Source organism: Eleginops maclovinus, chromosome 5 (assembly GCF_036324505.1).
Source record: "Eleginops maclovinus isolate JMC-PN-2008 ecotype Puerto Natales chromosome 5, JC_Emac_rtc_rv5, whole genome shotgun sequence".
Classification (NCBI taxonomy): Eukaryota; Metazoa; Chordata; class Actinopteri; order Perciformes; family Eleginopidae; genus Eleginops; species Eleginops maclovinus.
This window is the reverse complement of record NC_086353.1, coordinates 17,160,033-17,183,696: the sequence shown is the minus strand read 5'-3', so window position 1 is coordinate 17,183,696 and position 23,664 is coordinate 17,160,033. Positions and strand designations below refer to the sequence as shown.

Sequence of the window (23,664 nt, the reverse complement as noted above, 5' to 3'; positions counted from 1 at the left end):
CTTAATCTATAAAGACATATTGTATTTAACTTCATGAAGCCACTTTTTCTTCCTTTGACATAAAACAGGCTGCTAAAAGGTCAACAGTGAAATTTAGCTAACGACACATTACCTCACAAAGTGCACCACACATTTATCTTTCTTCAGATTCATGATACATGGCTCGTTAATCTCAATACAATCTGCACTAATGTTATTTAGATCGTTGCGCCATTTAGTGAGACCATCACTGTACATTTTCCAGTGCTGCTTTTTAAAAAGTTCCTTATCTCGTCTGGCAGCATTAGAAAAAGATAACCTAGTTTGACTTGATGGATTGCAGATAATATTTATCATGTAATAACAACATATTGGATGATCAAGTCTGCTGCTACCAAGGCAGGCTTGATAAGTCTGCTGCGGCCAAATGCAATAAAAGTGTCCTATAGACAAGCGGAGGGGAGAGGACAAATTGAGATGAAATGTAGATAAAAAAGTTACAAAAGGTAAAGAGATCACCTGTCCTTTGTCACAAACATCTCCTATTCTACATTTGCAATGGATAAAGATTTTAAAAATCTTCTGCTGATATGAGCAAATCTTAAGTGCTTTAATATTTCCCGGATGTTTCTCAGGTGATCGTCTCTTTGACCTCAGTTCTTCTCTGCAGTCACTACAAGTCAGAATTCTTCTGGCCAACAGCAGCTTTGGCAGAAGAGTTTTTTTAAGAAACTGTTTAACTTGGACTCCCCTGTCTGTCTGCTTTGTCACACATACCAAGATAAATTGATATCTGATGGGCTATGTCCAGATAACAGAATTTACTCACTGGGACTCTGCAGGGTTTAAACACACATGCTGTGTGAGTGTGGTCTGTGTTCAATACCAGACACTTGCGTATATTAAATATAAATAGCAATGGAGTGTTGTTTTTGTGTGTGTGTGTGTGTGTGTGTGTGTGTGTGTGTGTGTGTGTGTGTGTGTGTGTGTGTGTGTGTGTGTGTGTGTGTGTGTGTGTGTGTGTGTGTGTGTGTGTGTGTGTGTGTGTGTGTGTGTGTGTGTGTAAGTGAGTGAGTGTGCATTTCAAAACAACTTGAATAGTAAAGAATATGAAAACCTCAAATCAGTTGAAAATGTACGAGAAAAAACGTCAATATTCTCCATGAATACAAGTGGTTAAAAGGCAAGAAAAACAACCAATTTCAATTTTTTTAGGCAATCTTTACACTTTCATCAAACACTATAGTCAAATACATAAATTGAGAAACTGACCGAAACCTCCCATTAACTGAAATCCCCCGTCACCTTATCACCTCTAACCTCAGTCGCGTAAACTGACGGGATATTTACATTGTAGTGTTGTTTTTGAGGAGTGAAGCGCTGTTGCAATCATTCTTTTTCCACTGTGTAGTAGCAGAGAGAGAAGAGAGAGACAGTAGGTGGTCCGTGTTCATGGGAACGCTTTCTGATTTGCTTAATGTGGCCACAACTAAGTCAATGGCATGATGTTGTGATGATGGACAAAGTCAAATTTACATACAAACAACTCTGACCTTCTGGTAAACTGAACACATTGAGAGTCCTTCTGACTCTTTCAGCACTTTCACTCCTGTTTTATTTTTTTTATTTTAAACAATAGTTTAATCATGAATTGTGAAATCTGTGCTTTTCAGAGTATGAACCAAATGTTTCATTTTTTTGCAGGGGTTCCTTCCCTTTGGACTTTTTGAGAACAGATGTTTGACAAAATGTTTTTGCTACTGTTTTCCAGTTTTCAGCCCTAAACATTTCCTCTAAGATATTTAATATGTAAGTAAGTAATTGCATTTTCTTGCAATTTTTTTACTAGCTAGCTTATTTTAAAAGGTGTTTCTATGGTTTCCGACACTTGCAAACTCGTTCCCGCAGCGCTAAACATTTCCATCAGGAGAAACATTGCACTCTTTTCCACAGTATTCCCCCTTGCTTAACATAACATGACCTTTCCCTTAGTGACACATGCAGAATTTCATTCACTTAAAAAACCTAGTTTAGACAAATCTCCTGTCATGTTTAGATGCTGTATTTCCTTTGTGTGAACATCCACTCCCTTCCAACAATCCCCTGAAGACGACCATACAGGCACTGAACACCAGACAAAGAATCTGTCCGAAGATGTTGGAAACTCATAGTAAGTGCTTGCTTTTTGTTCAGCATGCAGTTCCCACACACAGCCTCAAAGGCTCATTTGCCAAACTGTATTTACTACTGGCAAGTGTACAGGTAGGCCTGGATATCTTCATACAGCAGGCTTTTGGTGCCCAGCCAACAGAGAACGGAGCTTGGCTGAAACTGAGCACCAGGAGTGGGGGGTGAACCATCCTGCCCAGTAGTATTGAGTTGTAACAGTTTGGTTTGGTGATCATTCAAGATTTGAGTGTAGTTTTGAATTGAAGGATGGTAGTTAAATAAGATTCCCATGGGGTTTTATATATATATATATATATATATATATATATATATATATATATATATATATATATATATATATTTTTTATGGCTGCTAGCAAGAAATCCAGTAACAAAAATTTAGGGTGGGAATTTTGGAAACATGCAAATGGGTTTTTCAAATGAGAAGATATGTTTCATGCATATCCAGTAGATGTAGTCTAGCTTAAGTCAAAGGCTAGAGAGTAGTGAGCTTCTTTGTGTACCTCTGCTACTTGTATTTAGGCTAACACAACCCTGTCCCATGTTTCTACCTAACTTGAAATGTTTATTGAATTTTCTTTGAAACAATAATCAAAAATATTTAAGAGTGCATTAAAAAGCAAGCTAAGATCATGATGTTTACTTTTTCCTCCAGCCATCTGCTAACTTGGACTGATGTTTGTTAACCTACAGAGTGTTTAACAAAGCTTGTTGGAAATGTGTGTGTGTGTGTGTGTGTGTGTGTGTGTGTGTGTGTGTGTGTGTGTGTGTGTGTGTGTGTGTGTGTGTGTGTGTGTGTGTGTGTGTGTGTGTGTGTGTCACTTTTTTATTTTAAGACGTAGAGTGAGACTTATCCTTGCATTGAGTGTGGAGCCTAATGCAACTTGAAGCATAGATCTAATTAATCAAATAAACATGTTTGTTTGTGTGCTTCTGTAGCATAAAATACTCATTAATGCAATTCAAAGGCCATTGAAAGACAGATGAAACCTGTTGCTGTGACAACAGGTCTTTGCTCATTTTCCTACTAACACTGGCACAAGCTAAGCCCACCCGGGGGGGATGTACAGTTTACGCCATACAGGCGCAGGAGCAGTAAGTCCCTGAATCTAAATGGAGATTTTTCTGAGCCCCTTAGACGATATTGTTAGATATTAGGAGATTACATATGAGCCATACTGTTTATCATAAAAGCTGTGTTTATAACATTTAAAATAAATACTGGAAAGTTAATATCTCAGCAGTGAATCTTCAGGGAGAATGTAAAGCTTAAACAGACTATATTAATGTTCTTGGTTACAGTACACACACACACACACACACACACACACACACACACACACACACACACACACACACACACACACACACACACACACACACACACACACACACACACACACACCGTTATGTGTTTCTTCTGTATACGCCTCAGTGTTCCACGTTGCCCTGTGCATTTTTGTGTTTATTTGATCCAATTTGTAAATAAACTGATGATATTCAGCTCAGAGCTCATTTCCTGTGTGGTACAATATGGGGGCCAGGGTCAGACAGGGTCAAGGAAGCAACGCATTAGCAGGTTTTAATAAGTCATGCACCATCTACAAGCCTGTATTTGATACAATTCAGTAAAGTTTCACAGCCGGCTGAGGACCATGACATCCTGTGTTCAGTAGCTATTTGACCGAACAGCGATGACCACAGAAATCATAAAATCACATATAAAGAATGACTTTTCACCGCTCCTCTGCGCCTCCTGTCCAGTGGCGGTGCGTCAATAGTGGGCGCTTGGGCGCCGCCCACCCTGACTTTTTGAGTTAAAAAACGTTATATATACAACATAATTGAAATAAGAAATGTACCGTGTTTATGGGTTAAATGTGTATGAGAGACCACTGTCAAGAACCGCTAAAATGTGTCCGGACATAATATATTGCCATTCGCCTTTTCTGAGAATAGGCAGGTCGGCTACCGTCCGTGGGCGCCGATAACATGGGAGTCTATAGGAGAGCTTATACTTTTCTCAGTCATTTTAGCAAGGATAGCTTTTCATTGGAGGATGAAACTTAGATCTGTGGGCGCAAATCTTTGCGCCCACAGCCAATGGCATTGTTTCTTAGTTCAATGTGACATTCTTAGATACGCGATTGGACTATTTCGGCGAATCAGCATCGTTATCATTCCCTAACCACAAGCGTAAAGAGCAGCACCGTAGCTAGCTGAAACTTAGATTGAGTGAATATGGCGACATCGATGGCTGAGAACTCCGTGCAAGCTCTACTTAAAACACCGTTTCATCGACTATCAGATGTCGAAAAGAAGAAATTGAAAGACTTGGGACCCGAGCGTCCGGATTTAAACATTCAACAGACGACCACTGATCGCGGGAGAACCTACACTCGGACTTTCTCCTCAAACTTGTATGCTAAGCGGAATTGGTTAGCTGGTTGTACAGTGAGCAATGCCTTTTTTTGTTTCCCTTGTCTGTTATTTCAAAGTCCTGGGACTGAAACACTTTGGACTACAACCGGGATGAAGGATCTAAAGCACTTCACACAAAAATGTAAGAAGCACGAATGTGGCCGCAGCCACCTAACCAACTGTCTTAAGCTAAACCTCTAAAAAAGTGCTATTTAAACCGTGCCGCCCAACTGCGCCCCCCCCCCCCAAAATGTTCACCAGCCGCCACTGCTCCTGTCTATGTCCAACACAGATCATTCTCTGCTCTCCTCACTTCCTAAATAATATTTCATGTCATGCCAAGAGATTAGATCTTTCCGACATTTGTCTTTTGTCTGAGATTCAGCCTTTAAGACTTTTCACAGAACTAGAAAAAGTTGTTTCAGGGACTTGCTCTATTCCTTTTTCAGTTTACAGTATACTCAGGACCCGCTGTATACATGGTACTCATAGTCACTGGATTGCCCTGGTGAGATAAATTGTAAATTGAATGACTGACTTCAATGATGGAGTCAGGCATTTCTAGTTTATTTGAAGGTTGCACCTTTAAATTATTTAAATCCATCTTTCCAAGGTCATTTTTCAAGAAGGCGGCTGAAACTAATAAAGGTCTGGCATAATTTGCCACAAAAATGTATTGATGAAATGATTATTAAAATAAATGCAGGCTAATTTTCTGTTCATCAACAAATCAGTGAATAGTTTCAGATGTATAACTAGCAATGCATGTTATAAATACATTTATACTTCTACTTATGTCCATTCAGTTTATTGTATAAATGAAGACATTTTAAATGAGGCTTAGACATTTAAATATACAAGATCACTCTTGGCATCCCTCTAACTACACAACTTGACACGGTTGGATGTTTGAAAAGAATCATGCAAACTAAACCATATGGGCCCTTAAATAATAATATTCCCTTTATTCTGATGTGAATCTTTTCTAACTAATGAACAGAAGTCTCGCAGACTCTGCAGCATGATCAAAATCAAACTGAGAGAATGAACTCAGACAGTATACTGTGCACAGCCTTTGTGTATTAAAATGTACCTCCAGAAGTTTTACTGACAAGTGCAATAAATCAAGGTGGGACCTTCCCGCTGAACCACGTCAGAACAAATGGATCCCGCCAGAATGCTAATTCCCCACCAGCCTCTGTATAAACACATAGATGGGGGAGGCAGAAGAGCAGAGGGTGAGGAGGGGGGAGGTAGGGTGATGAGGGATGGTCAGGAATTCACTGGCCAGTCAGAGAGAGTGGGGAGGGTTTGGGGGAGATTATAGGAGAGATGATTGATGAGTGGATCATATTTATGACAAAAGAAAATGATACGGGATTTTTATTTTTAAGCCCCTGAGTGGATCCACTCTATGTAGTCGTCTGATCAACAAAGGCTTATGTTACCATTAAAAGTTGTCAAAATTTGATTTAAATCTGATTTTATTTTGTAGAAGCAGCAGATGCAAATCTTTTCAAAACAAAACCTTACAACGTGAAGCAAACCGAAGATAACACAGAATCAAAAGTATGAGAAAAAAAGGTGAATGCATTGAGAAATGAATTACAGTTAGGATGCAGGTGAAATCTCACCTGCAGTGAAAGTAAGAGATTGCATTAACACTGACATTACATATTATATTCAATATTTCCTGAAGCTGACATCCTCTCAGATACACTTCTTATTTATTCAGGCAGCACATCAAGAAGGTTTATGTAAAATAAACATTATGAATACCTCCTTCCTCACTACTCAATTGACGAAATCACCCTGCATTAGCAGCTGCCAGATGTGGCTAATATTGTGCCAGGTTGCATACTAACATAATTTAGCATGTCCTACTCAGATGAAATGAAACTTCAGGAATTTATTTCCTAAATGGTTTTGAAACTATTCTCACAGAAGGCAAGTTGATTTAGCTGCCAGTGTTTCTGAACTGTTTATTTAGTTGGAATATTTAACCTTGTAATGATCTGTTTTAGGGTTCAAGTGCCCATTTGATATGATTACTTGTAAGGTTGTTTCTTTATCCTTAAATCATGTTATTGTATATGTATTGCTGTCATTTTTCTCAAACTTAAATAATTTTATTTTGAGAACTTTTTTCTCCATACTCTATTTAATGAGATAATTATATGAGCTTAAAGTTTTAGGTTAAATGTAGTTCTCATGCAACTTGCAAGAATAGCACTTTTTGTTATTTGGGAAATAAGGGAACTTCAACTTTGGACAGATAAACCAAGCACAGGCAGTTTGATCTCAGGATTATGGGGATTTATGAGACAAAAAATATCTTATTTTCTCCCAACGTTCTGATAAGAAAATGGCAAAATACAAACATTTGAATGGATTTCTTACTTATAATTAGTAATTTAATGTCATCTACCCTATGATATACTACAATAGCCATTCAAATAACTCTGGGAAAGTAAACACGTTCAATATAGAAAATGAAAAACAGCTACAAAAGGAGTAAATGTTATTGCACCAGAAACTGATTATCCATCATGATAAATTTAGTATTTCCTCCTTAGTTTTAATATTTTAGTTTTTGGGTGAATCTGAGAAACAGTGAGTTGGATTACTCCCGACCTTATTCCCATGATAGCTGCCACAGACAAAGTTGGTTTATGCTTACTGGTCTGCTCAAATAAACCATACCAACTGAATGCCACCCACATGCCCTGTAAATCAAAATAGTTAAACAGACAGCCAGGATGAATGTCAACATTAAACAGGAATTAAAGACCTTTGGGATGCTAATAAACATAGATTTCAGCCTTTGTGTCACAGCTTATTTCCCAATCAGTCAATCTCTCTCTGTCTTTGTTTTTCTTTTCTTTTCTTGCAATATAAAGACTACCCCTGTCACTAAAAATAAAGCTGCTGCGCTGATGAATACCACAGAGCAATCCTTTTTCTGAGGTATGATGAGACCAGAATGAACATGTATGCAAGGACTGACACCTAGTGGAGGATTGTTGAATAGAAAAGAGACACAAAGAATAACAGTTATCTGATTTGCAGTTGGCTTTTAAAAAATAAAGTAATCTACCTAATGTAGATATGGTATTCTGATTAACTAATACTGTTGATATCTGAAAAGTGGAGACTGATACTATCTAGTTCTTCTAGTAATGGGCATCATAGCTTACCCGCTGAATGAGAGCTGATCAATATCCTTCTTTCTCATACTTAACTAAATTGAGCTACATAAAACGTCCTCCTATCTTTAGCTTATAACATACATGTTTCATCCCATGTAACAACTCGAGCAGGTTGACAAAAGGGTCACTTGCACAGAGGAAAAGTTCTCTCCAAGTTCACTCTAAAGAGCAGCCTGTCTTGTCTAAGAGGGAAAACAAAACGCTGCTTTAATTAGATTCTCAACTAATTGCATAATTTCTCCCATGGTGGAGTGAAGCATAAGGAAAGAGGAGAATGCTGGCTTTGTTGCCTTTTTGCTGGCTTTGGCTCTTGCATCAGCCCATGGACAGCGTGATTTCCTGTACTGCTCACCCCAAAACAGAAATCAAGCAGCGATGCACAGAAAGGCAGGTGAGGAGGTATAGCAGACAAAGCTGTGTGGGTCTGATCCGTGGAGTAAAACGTCTCATTGAAAACTAGTATCAAGTTGTTATTCTGCAGGTAAAGGATTTGCATTAGGCTTTTTAATGATTTATAGGGTTATTTGGGGGGTTTATATTAAGCTGAAGGTGATAATCAACAGAAAATGTGCAATTCATGAATTGCCAAAGTCATCTCCAGCCACTCAAATGCTTTTCTGTATGTATTTAGACAATCTTTGTCTTTGTAAGGCAGATAAGAATAAACAAACAATTTCTAATTCTAAAATTTAACTTGTGGATCTTGGTTGTCAAATATTGATGTCATATAATACACTTTTCTGACATTATGTCACTGTCAGATAGATCCAGTACAATAATGTTTAATAAAAATATATTAGATTTAATCCAGTACAGATGTTTTCTAAGTATAAGTAAGATGGCACTATTCAATGTTTGATATGAGTACAGATGGAAGGGAGGTGCTCTCTGGTGTTTAAGATTGAGCTGTAATTGAGTTCCTCTTTGATCTTTTCGTTCACATTTTTAGTGGTGGTCTCTCTGGTTTTGAGGTCACCACTCAAAGTTTATTACAAACAGTATAAAAGGCCCAACATCCCCCACCCCTCACTGTCCCCCCAAAATGCTGAGCAGAATAATGAGCAGTAAACAAGGGGAGCTGAGGGGAGGGAGAAGATGGGGTGTCCAAGTTGAACTGATGGGGTGACAAAAGAGGGGGAGTCTCCACAGAGACTGAGGCGAGCTGTTTGAGTCACATGGCCCGGGTTTCTATTGAAACCAGTGGGAAGAGGCTTGAAGCTCAGCCTTTAGTCCATGTTTTGGATGCCAATGGCAGCAACCTGAGTGGAACCCAACAGGACGGAGCAATGACGGAAGACAGCCTCCATCTGAACGCGACGGCAGCTTTGGGACTGCATGACCAGGAGATCAACTCAGCTCTTTCTGGTGTGTTGTTCTCTTTTATATCAGTTCAGTTTAATTCTGTAGTCACAATGGACTTTATGTTGTGGTGAAGTGTTGCTTCTAAGTGAAATGCCTGTGTTTCTTTCCTTTTACCCAGAGTTCAAAGTGTTTAACATTGTCATCATTGCCCTGGCCTTATGTATCCTCACTATCACCGGCCTGTACTGCATCACCGTCTGCTACAACCGCACCAGGTGAGGATCAGATATCAGATAAGTCTTGATACTTTAAAATATTTCAGCTTAATTAGGAGCCATGGAAGTGGTGGGAGGAAATCAGACATTTTATTCATGATATTATACCTTCTGAGAAGTGTTATGCTGTCTCATGTCATACACTGAGATCATATGTACTCTACTTAGTTGCATATTATGTCAATTTTGACTGGGTAGAGTTGTCTCAAGTTGCTAACAGCTGCTGTGCACTCTGTTGCAAAGACATTTTCTGCTGTTAGCTAGGTAGCAGCTTTACTTTCCTGGTATCAAAGTACCATTACATCAGAGGTGGGAGGCAACTAATAATAATATATTGTATTTGTATAGCACACTTTAAAAACAACGCTTTCTCAAGGTGCTTCACAATGCTACGGGGAGAAAGAAACAAACTAAAATGAAATAAAAGCTACCTAAGGATCATATTTAATAAAATACATAAAAACTTAATGAATAAAAATTCAACTAATTTCATTTACTCAAGTACTGTACTTAAGTACAGTTTTGAGATAGCTACTTGAACTTTTCTTAATAGTATTTCCTTGTTTGGTTATACTTTCACTCCATTACAATTGATAGGTTAATAAAATAAAAGATCTACTTTTACTCCACTGCATTTATTTTGTAACTTTAGTTACTTTACAGATTTGGCTTAATGATGTGAAAAATCAACACTTTAGTAAAGTTATTAAATCAAGCTTTGATAAATTAATGCATCAATAATTATGACCAAAACATATCATATATATTATTCAGAAATGGAACAATCTGTATAACATGTACTTTTGACACTTTAAGTATATTTGCTGCCAATACTTTTGTACTTTTACTTGAGTAACATTTTGATTGCAGGAGTTTAACTTGTAACAGAGTTTCCTACACTCTGATACTTCCACTTTCATTTAAGCACAGTCTTTTTCCAACCTCTGCATTACAGACAGCTTAAAAAACCCCAACATCCTATATTTGTGTAAGCCTGTGGAGCAAGAGCACCCACAGCTGATACTTCCGTTAAGTAGCGTGAGATGGTGATCGCTGAGTGTGAGAAGCAACCAAGGTTCCACATTTTTTGGCCATTATTATTGCACCATCTGGGTATATTGCACTCTTTTATTTCTAAGTGTGAACCCACTTATGAATTTCAAAAAGCAAGTCTAAAAGTGCACGATGCAGAAAATTAGGAAACAGTGACCAACCAGGGCAGACTGGGGTTTATTGGGAGGCGAATGTGAATGCAGGCAGGCCTATATTTTTACAGACAGTATGAGAAATCATTTAAGCATTTAAACATGTTTTTTTCTAGTAGAAAACCAAAACACAAAAACGATATGAAAATGAGCTTAATATGTCTCCTTTAAAGTCATTAGTGCAAATAGTCCCATCTGCTTCACCAGGCAGACAAAGAGAGCCCACGTGTATGAGAGTGCAGTGACCCGAGGCGAGCCGGCGGACCCCGTCGCGGTCAAAGCAGTAAAAAGGTCCACCAGCTTCATCAACCCTCTCGCCTTCTTCAGGAAACAAGAGGCAGCAAAAGACAACTCCAGGATCTACTACATCTACAGTAACCCGCTGCCTGTAGGCCTGAAGGAGGAAGAGGAGGAGTGCCGGACTAAAGTCTCACAAGGAGCAGAGGAGCAGACTGCACTCATGCTGCCGCTGTCGTTTCAAGAGTACGCCAAGGATCCCTACAGTGGCATCACCCTGGACCCTCCGATTTTTTACATGCAGCTTTAGAAGGGATAGAGTTGTGCTGTGACCAGAAATTACCTGAATGTCACGAAGTGGGCAGGAGAGACACTGGAATGAAAGTTCTGTTTCTGACCCCTGCACCCGTGTCTGACAAAAATGATGTCACCTTGTACAGTAAAGTGGGCGCTCCATCAATATTAGGAAAAAACATAGCAAGGGAATCTGTAACAGAAAACCTGCGTTTTAGACTGATGTACAGTATAAACTTTAGCAGAGTTACTATTAAGTTGCACCATGGGAAATGTAGGATGTGAAAGCTTGGCCCATACTAGGGATTTAACTTCAGAATATTCAAATCCACTGTGGCTTCAATGTTGACCATTCTTAAGTTTTATTCTGTTTTGTTAGTGTCATGAAAGTACAATACTGAACCTAGGTGTAAAGAGAAACAAAGTCAATACGTCTCTGTTGACTGTTTCTGTGTGTTTTGGTGTTTTGAATGCAAAAGAAATGTAGCAGCAACTATCTGACATCACTGGTTACAACAGACTGATTGACAATTAGCTAAAAAACGTATTAAGTGCCAGCAAAACCAGGAGAAGAAGACTGCAACGTAGCAAACAGGGGTGTTAACAATGCAGGAATTTAAAGTAATAATCTGAAGATTTTCATTTAAATGAAATCGATCAGTGTGAAGTAACACAATGGATAGAAACCCATTGCATTTGCAGTATAAAACAGGGTGTCCTGTGAAAACATTTAGAGGAATAGCCACATAATTGTTTGGTTCTCTGCAAAGAGGGATCCAAAAACACTCCTGTATTATCGCTTAGGGGCCACCAAAGAGAAAGAAACATATTCGAACACATATTTGTAATTGTAATTATAAATATTCTTATTATGGCACGGCAAATGTTTTATAAAACAATGATACATGCATTTTAGTAAGCAACACCGTTTGTACACAGGACACTCAACAGAGCACCTGATTAAAACATATACATGATGTAGGTACAGGTCAATGCTGCAACTAATAATCACGTATATTTCTACAGTTGTCATTGTAAATATCTTTTGTGAAACCATATAAGGATAGTGGTTTTTTTTTATTTCCAAGCTGAACACATGGCTTTCATAGATAGAGATGTACGCAGTCATTTCTTGATTTTTGTAATGATCTTTAATAAAACTGCTGATACAATGTGCTTTACAAAAGAAGCCAAGTGTGAGACACAGAGAAAGATGAGAAAAATACAAACGTTTATCACTGCAGAGCAATTAATCATCTTTGCTCCAGGGCAAAAAGGATGGCATTGCAGAAGAGTCTGCGCTCAGACGATCGGCTGGGTCTCTCTGATCAGCCACTCCAGCCCCGCCTTCCTGCCCTGCCGCTCCAACTCTGCTCCGACCACCTCCAGGCAATTTCTGTGGTACTCGTTCACCCAGTCCCGCTGCAGGACAGAAGAGAGGCCGTCACACCATGAACAGACTGTTTGAAGTAGTGCATGTCATGACAGGAATATCTGGGACTATTATGGATCATGGAAAGTGTTACCTTGGTTACATTTAATACTTTGTGGTATTTTAAGTGTTTATCATCTTACCAATAAAAGCACATTTTCAATGGGTGAATTTGTATTTGATGGTTTACCCTGGCACAAGTACTGTATTTATTTGTATACTATACATATCAACTAATATTCTTTTATACTATTATTGCATTTGAATACGCTTTAACATAGATCCCATTTTCATTTCATATTTACACAATGTTACATATTTCTTATTTCTATTTTCCCATATTTATATATATTGTAGTTTAATAGTGTATTATAAAGCGCATATTTGTACATACATCATTTTAACTTTCATTATAATTTCTCTGTAATGTCACCTAATCCTTTGGTGGAATCAATGACCTATTTCTGATGATATTAATGCTTAAAGACAACCACACTGGATATTCCTTACCTCCTTCTGACTGAGCAGCTCTGTGTTCATCATCTTGACTTGGATAGGAACCAGAGTGAGAGGCTCAAATGTCAGGCTACCCCTGTTTCTGTAGTTGTACTGAACACACAGACAAGAGAATATTTTTTTTGCTACAATCAAACTCAGTAAAGAAGACCTGATTGAGAAAAAATGGCTTTCACAATTATTGCCAGTGAATGGTTAAACATATTCTTCAATGCATGCAACTCTATTATTTCCATGATTCATTGAACATAAGACCTACTTTGGGCTTGGCTGGTACAACAAGGACGACGTTTTCAATACGAATGCCAAAAGATCCATCTTCATAGTACCCAGGTTCTAGAAAAAAAGAGTTTACAACATAATCAAACACAGGAAAGGCAAAATAATGAGTTTTTTAGCACCTTAAAATGACATGACAGACAGAAACACTGGCTCAATCAAAAACATTCCGCTCCTCTTCCCCTGCCATACCATCACTGACGATCATGCCGGCCTCCAGAGGCTCATCAGCGAAGGTTTTGTAGCTGATGCCGCACGGCCCCTCGTGCACGTTCAGGAAGCAGCCCACGCCGTGGCCGGTACCATGAAGGTAGTCCAGCCCTGACTCCCACAGAGCTGCGCGGGCAAATGAGTCCAACAGGTGGCCTGGGTTTGGGGGGGAATGCAGGATCATAGTTAGAGATCACACTTCAGTAGGGTATTGCTTTGATTTACTCCATCAGAAAGTATTTCTTCATTTTTGTGACATCCTGTGTTTCCAGTGTCTAAAATGTATTACTAATACTAATGTATGCTATAATTGAAGATTATTTTGTCGTTGTTTTTCAGAGACTAAGAATAAAATATCTACAGTATATTCAACAAAGAAATGAAAGAATATTTAAGAACTACTGTCTGAATAAATCATTTTATTCTTACAATTGTTAATGCTGTGTAAAGAGTAATGCTTATTCATGGGATAATGTCAGAGAAGAGGGGAGCACCTTTTGTTCCGTTGGGAAAAACTGCAGCACTGACGGCTATGTGCCCCTTCAGTACATACGTAAAGCATTCCTGGAGGAAAAAATACAAACAGATGAAATACAATTTGACTAATTAAATCAGCTTTATTAAATCAAACCTAACCTGAAATTATTTTGAAAGTGAAAACTATGAAAATGCAAATATCCAAATGTACCTTCTCGTAAGCCGATGGTGTCCCAAAGTGGGAAGTGCGTGTGACATCAGTGGTCCCATCGCTGCCAAAGACAGAAACATAATATGAATGTGATTAATGCACAAAAAACACACCACTGTTCCTGTTCCTTGGTATTAGGGGTAGAGGTGATTATTGTCTGAAAAGGTCATGCAAATACTAGACAGGGTTATTTCAGTTAATGTAAGTAATAATGATCTTGTTTACACATATTGAGCTCCAGAGTCGATCAGGTAAACTTCATTCAGTGAGAGAGTTCTGTTGGTTTCAGGCAGGGGTCTAAAGGAAAGGAAAAAAAAGTCAGGGTTAGTGAACTACTATAAAAGAACGACAAAAATGTTTTCATTAGAAATACAAAAGGCTGTTATTTTGTGTTAAGCTACACAAAGATAATACACCACCCAGGCCTGCTGACCTGTAATGTATGATTGCTCCGTTGGGGCCGACGCTGGAAATTGTTGGAAAACTGAGGCCAACAAAATCTTTCTGTTGACTGAAAAAGACAAAGAAATGGATCTTTCCGACACAAAAATACACACAGCTTGATGACAGGATATTAAACATTCAAATGTTTTAAGATCTCTTGAGCAGACTGAGAGAGTTAAGCACCTTAAAAATCCATGATGCATATTCATTTCAAAGCTTCAGTAGACATTTTACTTCACTTCCCTGTCCAGTAGATGGGGATATAACTCCAGTCACTATTGTAGCACAGTTTACATTGGCATCTTTCATTTCAGCTATGCAAGGACAACAGGTGTTATGGAGTGTAACTGGAAGAACTGGTCAGCCAGTAGAAGACTTAACTGCCCAAAAACATCCATGAAAACAAATAAAGATATTAATAGCTTACCTGCGTAATTCTTCAGCCTTATCGGCAGCAGAGATCTCTGTCACTGTGCCTTTTGGAATCTGTAAGCAATATCGAAAGAGTAACTTTCCAGAAACTATTTTGAACTTGTTTTCTTTTCTTAGGAATCAAAATGACGGTTAATTATCACATAATTAAATATGATTATGTGAGAAAAAAGGTCAAATAAACTACATTTCACAGCCTATAATATTTTCTTTTCTTCTTTGGATCTCAAAATATATAGCCTCAGAAACATAATGAAAATACCTCCTTTTCCAACCAAGCAAAGAGTTCACATAAGGCAGCTGCATCCTTGATCTGTTGGGAAAAGTGCAGAAGATGAAATACGTTAGCTGTGAGGTGAAATCAGTTGTATGAATCATAAACTCAATAATTAGTAAGTGCAAACAGCAGATCTTAAGGTTGTCCAAAGATTCTTACATGGGCCATTTTCATGCCTTGAATCTCAGTGGAGTTCTTCACAGCCTTGGCGAGGCAGAGCGGAGTGTAGGGAATCGGAGTCCTGTGGGCCTGAAACACATCACCGCAAACATTTACAGTTTAAATTAAAACAAACAAGACAGTTTAAAAAACGTTGGGGTTCAACTGAATGATAAAACTCAACAGAATATGGTAATTCCAGTATGGTATTCAGACATTGTTAAAACAATCAGCTAATAAAAGTCATACATTCAAATTCCATCTCAAGTTAAAGTATGACAATATAAGCATCATGATATAACTTAAGTACCAAATTTAAAAGTTACTGAATCATTTTAACGTTGTAAATAGTACAATATTTGCCTCCAAAATGTAGTAAAGTGAACAGAATTATAACATTACAAGTCCCTCAAATGTGTATTTAGGCACAGTATTTGGTCACATTTCATTATGGTTCAACCCATGTTAGGAGTGGTTTTGTTAAAACAAAGGGATTCCTTTTATTTAAACGTTGTGCTCAATCATAGCCTGATATGGGATTTTATGTTTTCTGTCTTCCAGCAAAACTGCAACCAACATTTGAACCATTACAGGAATCTAAACGTGGAATTTAATTAGAATAGGGATACAGGTGGTGCTTTAGTCGTAGCCCCATCTATGAATGAGGAAAACACAGACTAGTTATTCTTCAAGTTACTCTCTCACCTTTGGGATGACCTGTGTGAGAGCACAGCTGGCCTTGTCGCTGATCCACACTTTGTCCTTGGGGCTGTGTGCAGCGCAGATGGCCTGCAGCTCAGTGAACACCGACTCGTACGGGTACGTATGGATGCTCATCTCGGGTTTGCAGGGGGAGTCCAGCTGCAGGTGGTCTCTCAAAGTGGGATCAGAAAGACGCTTAAGGTCCACAAAAAGCCTGAAGAAGGGAAGGAGTGGGAAAAAATGGAACTGAAAACCTTTTGCCTGCAGTTTGGGTATTTTAAAGTGTTTAAAGGAGGGTGTGATAATATTTGTTTCTACAAAATTCTACAATTGTGTGTTTAAATAACACTGAGCCATAGTTTATCATTAACAATCATTCAAGTAGTCCTTCTTCTATATAATGAATTCAGAGTATTACCGTAGAAGCACAACACGTTTTGCTTTGTAAAGAAACAGTTGAGCTATGTCTACTTGAGCAGGGAATGAAGTCACGGTCCCTAGCTTCTTTGGTTTTTGTTTTGGTATCCTGGTCAGCAAAACGTGCATGCGAGTGCCACAGTGTTTTCGCGCAAACACAGCCACAGGTACACACTGTAAACTCTGTCAGCACTGTTTGTGATCTTTGGTAGCTGTTAGATGTTGAGAGCTGTCTTTTTCTGCATTGCTATAATTCATTACCTTATGGAGTTCATCCCCACAATGGCATATGCAAAGAACACTGGGTTATACTCGATGTCTGCACCACGGAGGTTGAAAAGCCCTGAAAAAAGAAAACATCATATTTTAAGCATATGAAATAAATTGTTGCATCTCATTTCGCAGGTGACAGCGTCGATAAATCCATCCAACTTTAATATCTTACTCTCATTTGCTTAGTGTTCAATGTCAATGTTATTATGGGACTGTCACTTATCCTGAGCGAATCCTCTTCAATTTAACGCCCATTGAGACCTTCTTGTCTGAATGCTACCTGATGGCAATAAAAATCAGCCTTTCTCAAATTAACAAAAACCCTCAGACCAAACAATCAGAAACAAGAGGTCGTTAGCGCGGTGAGCGAGGTGCTCACACAGGCATCTAGACACCCTTGCATCCCTGGCTCCTTGGATCGTGATCTTAAAATGGATAGCTTTACATTAGGCCTTTCATACTTTATTTTTTGGACCCGGGGTTATTTTTCAACTAGCTCTGGGTTGACAAGTCTCACACTTAGAACAAGGCGCTTTATTTGTTTGCCTGCCAGCATTATTACAGAGTGTTGTTGAATGTGTCAAGAAAGAACTATTATGTATTTTGGAGTGGATTCAAGTGAAACCAGAGAAAACAATAGAACTATTTATTTGTTAAGATATAGCTGAGTCATGTTTCCTTTAGCAGAGCATGAATTGTGTAGCCTCTCCAACCAAGGGGGCATGTAAGGGGACTCAAAAGAAAACTGGAGGGGATCCAACTCACATGGTGGAAACACATTTTCCCAAAACGTTAATGTACAGGGCTTTTGAAGTTTAAGAATCAATCACAGGGTTAAGATGTATTGTACATAGCCAGTAAAAGATCAGACAGCTATCTAGTTGCTGGGTTTTAAAGATATACTTCATAATCCCGAATTGAGACATTTTTAGAAGTTGCTGTGAGTATTTCCAAGGATTTTCAAGAATGACAGCTGTTCTTTACAATTCCTACATTCTGAAAATGTATTTTGCTTTAACATCTCCACTTTTTGCTACTATATCTTTATAGGCATGCATGTGCTGTCTGATACTTTTATAAAACTATTTAAGATGTTTAAGTCTGACATTTTTCCAAATCGAATCCTTGCTTTAAGTTAATCATCTTAATATTTCCTTTACTGTGTTCAATTACTTACTTTGCAGAGGTAATGACACAATGTATTAGTGAATAAAAAAGTGTCCGTACATGCGATCTCATCCAGCGCAGTTGCAACAAACCAGGTGACTTTCCTCTTTGTCATCTTGGCACGCAGAGCGATGATCTTGTCTTGCCAGGACACACCTTTGAGAATAAGACATATTTTCATTACATTCCATGGCACTGAATTTATTTCCTCCTTGTATTGAATGACACTTTTGTTTTGCCTGGGTTGGAAACAATAGAGGTATCTTTACAACATATATTATTGAGTGTTAAACAACCAAAAAGTCTGACAATGTTCTTGTCAGACAATAAAACAACCCTCTAATAATATTAATTGTGTTCAATGGTGAATAGCTAACCGGTGTAGTCCAAGCCCAAGTGGCGGAGCTGTGTGCTGGGTCTTTCTGGACGGTCCATCCACACCACATCGATCAGGTTATCCTGCACCGCCACCAGAGAATGGCCTGCACTGGTCAGTGCATGTGACATGTTCTTCCACTGATCTGAAATGGAACATCAAGTGTGAAGAAGTAAAAATAGTAACATAACAATATGACGAAGAGACTCTGCAGCAAACGCAAACAATTTTATTTTTATGTGTACTTACTCAAGTGTTCAATGTGAGCAAGTTATTCGCTCTAAACTATAAAGACTAGGCAGAAACACTCTACATTGTACACCAGGTATGTGAGCCTGCTGGCCAGGAGAGGCAAAATAAAGAGATATTATGTGTCAGGATCTTAATTCCATCCTCTGAAATGTAGGATTTTCCTTTACCAGGTTATATTCCCAGATGTATTATGGCAAGACCAGAGTGTTCATACTACTTTGATTGTCAATGTTTAGTAAAGTTGATCCAGTGCATTGAGGGGAAAATGAGACTGCCACGTACCAGCAGCAATGATCCACGGATCTACTCCCACTTTGGAGTTTTCTGGCAGGATGCTGATCAGCCAGTCCTCCTGAGAGGGTGTCTCCTTCAGCCCTAGACATCATTTTTTTTAAAAAAACAACATGATCAACACTCAAAGACAGCAACATATAATATGCCAGACTCATGCCAGTGGTTACAGCGTTTTTTAACATACATTTATGGTGAAAAAAGCCTTTGCAGGAGCCTTTTAGAAATGATCTTGCTTTTCAAAATTATAATTCTTACCCATCTTCATGAGGGTCCAGTTGTTGTCCATCTGTTGACTGGCCTGGAGGAAATATCTCCCATCAGTCCACATTGCAGCGTGCTGCTCTGTGATGATGGCTGTACCTACAAGACACAACAAGCAACGCACAATTCATCTTACCAATCACAGATGCTTTGTAGTATCTGGTGTGTACAATAGATGAATAAGAAAAGGTAAATTATGTAACATCTCCACACTAAAATGTCTTAGAATGACCTGACCTCTGTAATAAGTGGTGTACTTCACCCAAATGTTTACAATAAAAATGTAATCTAAAGAAATCTGTCATTTGAATCAAGGCAACAATCCATTTTATTTGATAACCTGCAGTGTAAAAAGTATGCCCTTTGATCATCTGATACTATAATAGTGACACAGGTCTGGTCTATTACTCTGTTTCTTGTCTGTGTGCCAGTTGTGCTTGTACAAAAAGACTCTGGTTTCGGTCCATAAAAAGTAGAATAACCGTGAACTTTCCTTTTCTCTTTACAACAATGCTGATTTCCCACAGCGATTTGTTCCAAAGTAAATCACCTTGCCAAAAAGTAAACCTTACGTCATAAAAAAACTAAAACATAGTCTACTGTACCATCTAAACTGAACACGATACAGTAAGATGCACTGGGACCTGAAGGGTTTACTCTGACCTGAAAATCGGATGCAAGTTTATTTATCATATTTACCAAAGTTTTAAGTTTTTAAGAAATTAGCTAGGATTTGAAAACCATACCTGCAGAGCCATTAAATCCGCAGATAAATTCACGTCGGCAGTCACACGGTGCAATGTATTCACTCTGAAAGACATGGGGGCAGAGAGAGAGAACGAGACAGAGAGAGATCAGCTTTATTTACAATCAGTGTGAAGGGGCATGTCAGACATTTTAAATGCCACCTTGGCTGCTCTTCTCACATCGTGTTGTGTGCATGGAGAGGGCAAAAGGGAGGAGCAGTGGGTAAAGGGCTACAATTAATTTTCAAGGTTAGATAAGACGATCAAAAGTGAATCACGACACACACAAAGTCAATTGGGCAGGCTCGACTCTGAGCTTGCGTGTCTGAGTTTATGTTTGGGGTGTCTTCATTCATGTTTTAAAGCAGTCAGTGTATGTTTATGTGCCAGTCAAGAAGAAATTGCTATTGCATATTATTTATCCTAAAGCTCTACTGTTGAAGCTTCTAAACTAACTTGCATCTCTTCTCCAATCTAAATAGTAAAGGAAATAAGTATTTGATCCCCTGCCGATTTCGTAAGTTTGCCCACTTACAAAGAAATTAAAAGTTTAGACTTTTAATTTCTTTGTAAGTGGGCAAACTTACAAAAAAATTACAAGTCTATAGTTTTAATGGTAGGTTTATTTTAACAGGGAGAGACAGAATATCAACAAAAAAAAATCCAGAAATGTACCTTCAAATAAATATATGAATTGATTTGCATTTAATTTGGGCAAATAGGTATTTGATCCCTTTACAACCAACAACAATTCTGGCTCCCACAGACCAGTTAAATAAGTCCTCGCTTTAAGAAAGTACTCATGATATCAACTCGTTACCTGGATAAAAGCCACCTGTCCACAGTCAATAAAGCAGATACCAACATCTCCACCGACGGCCAGACCATAGACAGGTCTTGGGATCATGGTGGAACTAATGTCTAAGGACATCAGGGACAATATTGTAGACCAGCACAAGGCTGGAATAGACTACAAGACCACCAGCAAGCATCTTGGTGAGAAAGAAACAACTGGTTTGATTATTAGAAAATGGAAGAAGCACAAAATGACCATCAATTGCTCTCGGTCTGGGGCTCCAACATCTTAGATCTCGCCTCTTGGGGCATCAATGATCATGAGAAAGGTGAGGGGTCAGCCAAGAACTACAAAGGAGGGACTTGTTAATGATCTGAAGGCAGCTGGCACCACAGTCACCAAGGAAACTATTGGTAACCCACTATGATGTAATGGATGAAAATCCTGCGGCGCCCCTGCTCAAGAACGCACATACAGGAAAATGGGACATGGTCTTCCAGCATGACAATGACCCAAAACATACAGCCAAGGTGACTAAGGAGTGGCTAAAGAAGAAGCCAATTGAGGTGATGGAGGGGCCTAGCCAGTCTCCGGACCTTCATCCCATAGAAAATCTGAGGAGGGAGCTGAAGCTTCCAGTTGCCAAACATCAGCCTCCAAACCTTAAGGATTTTGAGAGAATCTGCAGAGAGGAGTGGACCAAAATCCCTCCTGAGATGTGAGCAAACCTGGTGACAAACTACAAGAAACCTCTGACCTCTGTGCTGTCCAACAAGGCTTTCTCCACCAAGTACTAAGGCATGTTTTACAAGGGGATCAAATACTTATTTCCCACAATGTAACGCAAATCAATTTATACTTTTTTTTTTCTTCTGCATTTCTGGATTCTCTTTTTGATATTCTGTCTCTCACTGTTAAAATAAACCTACCATTAAAAGTACAGACTGTTCAGTTCTTTGTAAATGGGCAAACTAACAAAATCAGCAGGGGATCAAATACTTATTTCCTTCACTGTATAGTTACTACAGTGCACAATCAAGAAAAGACTAACCTAATGGTGGCACAAACGCAAACCGCATTCAAACAAGTCAATTTGTTTTGAAGTTGTGTCTTTTTTGCTGTTGTGTTCACTTGATCTCAGGTCTCCAAATGATAATCTACCTCAATAAAACTGCCTGATTAAATTAAGATTTATAAAATGTGTGTGATCTCACGTACCTGGTGTGCATCTCCAGAAGGGACAATGTAGGCCTGTATGGGCTCAGAAAAGTATTTACAATTCTTCATCGCCTGCCGAAGCTGCCTGAGCAGCTCTCCTGTGATCTTTGGAGACATGGCAGAGTCTAAACAAAGAAAATGACACTTATTTAAGACATAAAAACATGTAACAAAACACACTTAATATGTAAATAAGGTAAATGCTTAACATTAAAGCTGCTGGGATTTAGTGCAGAAACAATACCTATGCATTTATGATGCGAATACAATCTTGAAACACTGTAATTTCCCACAACTACCTTCATAAAAAATAACATAATATGTGCCCTCATCTATTGTTATTCAAACCCACCCCAATTACCCTCTGATTACCTGACTTTTGGGAAGTCATGTTGATTTTAGTTGCCTGGAGCAGGACCGTGTCTACCTGACTACTAACGTGGAGCTCAAAGTCACAGTCCACCCCTGGATCTTTAACCTGCCGTAACATGCTGATTCAGCAACTGTCAAATGGGTTAAATATTAAAAGAATATACTCATTGGGTGGTGACGGTAGGTGACTTTACTATTTCAACTGTGACAAAGTCCGGAAGATATTGTGCAGAGTTGAATTTATCACCATCCACAATAACTGTAGTGGCATAATTGTTTTGAAAGAACTTCCGCATGCAAACCAATCACGTTGCAGTACTACTCATCGATAAGCTCTCCTATTGGCTAAACACCGCATGCGATTGTTGTTTACCATTCGGGATAAGAATAATTCAGCATGCCCCTTAACTAATAGCTACGCTAGATAACTGGCTCGAATACAGTGTAAAAATCGGGTTATATTCTGATCATAAACTGCAAGCGAGGACGATATTTTTATCCACACATCACTGTTATCAACAGGCCATCCAAAACACACAATAACTCATTCATTTGGTGAGTAGCTGTGGGGTTTAATAATGGGTGTGGCAATGAGACAATAGGCTATCTGTAAAGTTGTTGGCTGATTTCAGATCTATTTCACAGTCACAGTTTGACAGCTCTGAGTGAAGGCTTCTCTCCCCGAGTCGATAATGGACGTTACCGACACAGGCGTGGTGACCCACAGTCAACATCCCGCGGTGCCACGTTTTCTCCCCAACACCGCCTCTAGCTAACGTTAACGTACCCCCTCATGCAGCCATTGAAATGCTGAATACACACCCGGTGGTTTCCTCCTGGAAATGTGATTCTTAGGCTAACAAACGGAGCTCTTCTTTACCAGCCTGGACCTGTGTTAATTTATGAAACAGGAGGCTGCCATTTCTTTGTTGACGTTTGTGGTCACGTGACTGCAGTTTCTTCCAGTAGAGGCAGCAGGATCCAGACTCGCCTCCCTTTTAGAGAAAACACATTCACTGAACAATCAAATAACGCATTATCTGAGATTATCAATACAATTATTAGTATTATAGCTACTTTCACTTTGCAGCGCGTCCTGCACTTGAGTATAAAACCAACACTACTGAAAGATCCGCAAAACGAACAAAAGGAGTAAGATATCAATTGTATTACATCAATTAATAACACAATTTAAAAGTCAAGTTTCATGCTTTTACGCTTTTGTATTTTAGCTTACTTGT

General features: G+C 38.8%; 2 protein-coding genes across 4 annotated transcripts; one reads left to right on the top strand and one right to left on the bottom strand.

Annotated features, from left to right (window-relative positions):
* Positions 1-8,969: 8,969 nt before the first annotated feature.
* Positions 8,970-12,957, top strand: si:dkey-246e1.3 (uncharacterized). Of its 2 annotated transcripts, none has more exons than XM_063884645.1 (3): positions 8,970-9,164; positions 9,280-9,376; positions 10,909-12,957. In XM_063884645.1, exons 1-3 carry the CDS (start codon positions 8,975-8,977, stop codon positions 11,126-11,128), a joined length of 507 nt encoding a protein of 168 aa, XP_063740715.1. In that variant the 5' UTR covers positions 8,970-8,974; the 3' UTR covers positions 11,129-12,957. The 2 variants fall into 2 exon arrangements, with proteins under 2 accessions (XP_063740715.1, XP_063740714.1); XM_063884644.1 differs by having other exon boundaries at positions 10,789-12,957.
* On the bottom strand, positions 12,241-23,381 carry xpnpep1 (X-prolyl aminopeptidase (aminopeptidase P) 1, soluble). 2 transcript variants are annotated; one of them, XM_063884643.1, is made up of 20 exons: positions 23,246-23,381; positions 22,052-22,176; positions 20,038-20,101; positions 19,286-19,390; positions 19,019-19,111; positions 18,486-18,629; positions 18,169-18,264; positions 16,930-17,011; positions 16,255-16,465; positions 15,550-15,639; positions 15,376-15,426; positions 15,109-15,167; positions 14,671-14,748; positions 14,463-14,534; positions 14,238-14,298; positions 14,044-14,113; positions 13,532-13,705; positions 13,320-13,396; positions 13,055-13,153; positions 12,241-12,534 (listed from the first exon to the last, which is right to left on the bottom strand). In XM_063884643.1, exons 2-20 carry the CDS (start codon positions 22,166-22,168, stop codon positions 12,415-12,417), a joined length of 1,863 nt encoding a protein of 620 aa, XP_063740713.1. In that variant the 5' UTR covers positions 22,169-22,176; positions 23,246-23,381; the 3' UTR covers positions 12,241-12,414. The 2 variants fall into 2 exon arrangements, with proteins under 2 accessions (XP_063740713.1, XP_063740712.1); XM_063884642.1 differs by lacking the exon at positions 23,246-23,381 and adding an exon at positions 22,424-22,640.
* Between the last annotated feature and the right edge of the window lie 283 nt (positions 23,382-23,664).

Coding starts and splice junctions, on each gene's coding strand:
- si:dkey-246e1.3 (XM_063884644.1), top strand. CDS start 8,975: ATGGCCCGGGTTTCTATTGAAACCAGTGGGAAGAGGCTTGAAGCTCAG. Junction 9,165..9,279: donor GATCAACTCAGCTCTTTCTG/GTGTGTTGTTCT, acceptor CCTTTTACCCAG/AGTTCAAAGTGTTTAACATT. Junction 9,377..10,788: donor GTCTGCTACAACCGCACCAG/GTGAGGATCAGA, acceptor CTGCTTCACCAG/GCAGACAAAGAGAGCCCACG.
- xpnpep1 (XM_063884642.1), bottom strand. CDS start 22,541: ATGTTACGGCAGGTTAAAGATCCAGGGGTGGACTGTGACTTTGAGCTC. Junction 19,112..19,285: donor CTGGACCCTCATGAAGATGG/GTAAGAATTATA, acceptor AATGATGTCTAG/GGCTGAAGGAGACACCCTCT. Junction 13,154..13,319: donor TTGTACCAGCCAAGCCCAAA/GTAGGTCTTATG, acceptor CTGTGTGTTCAG/TACAACTACAGAAACAGGGG.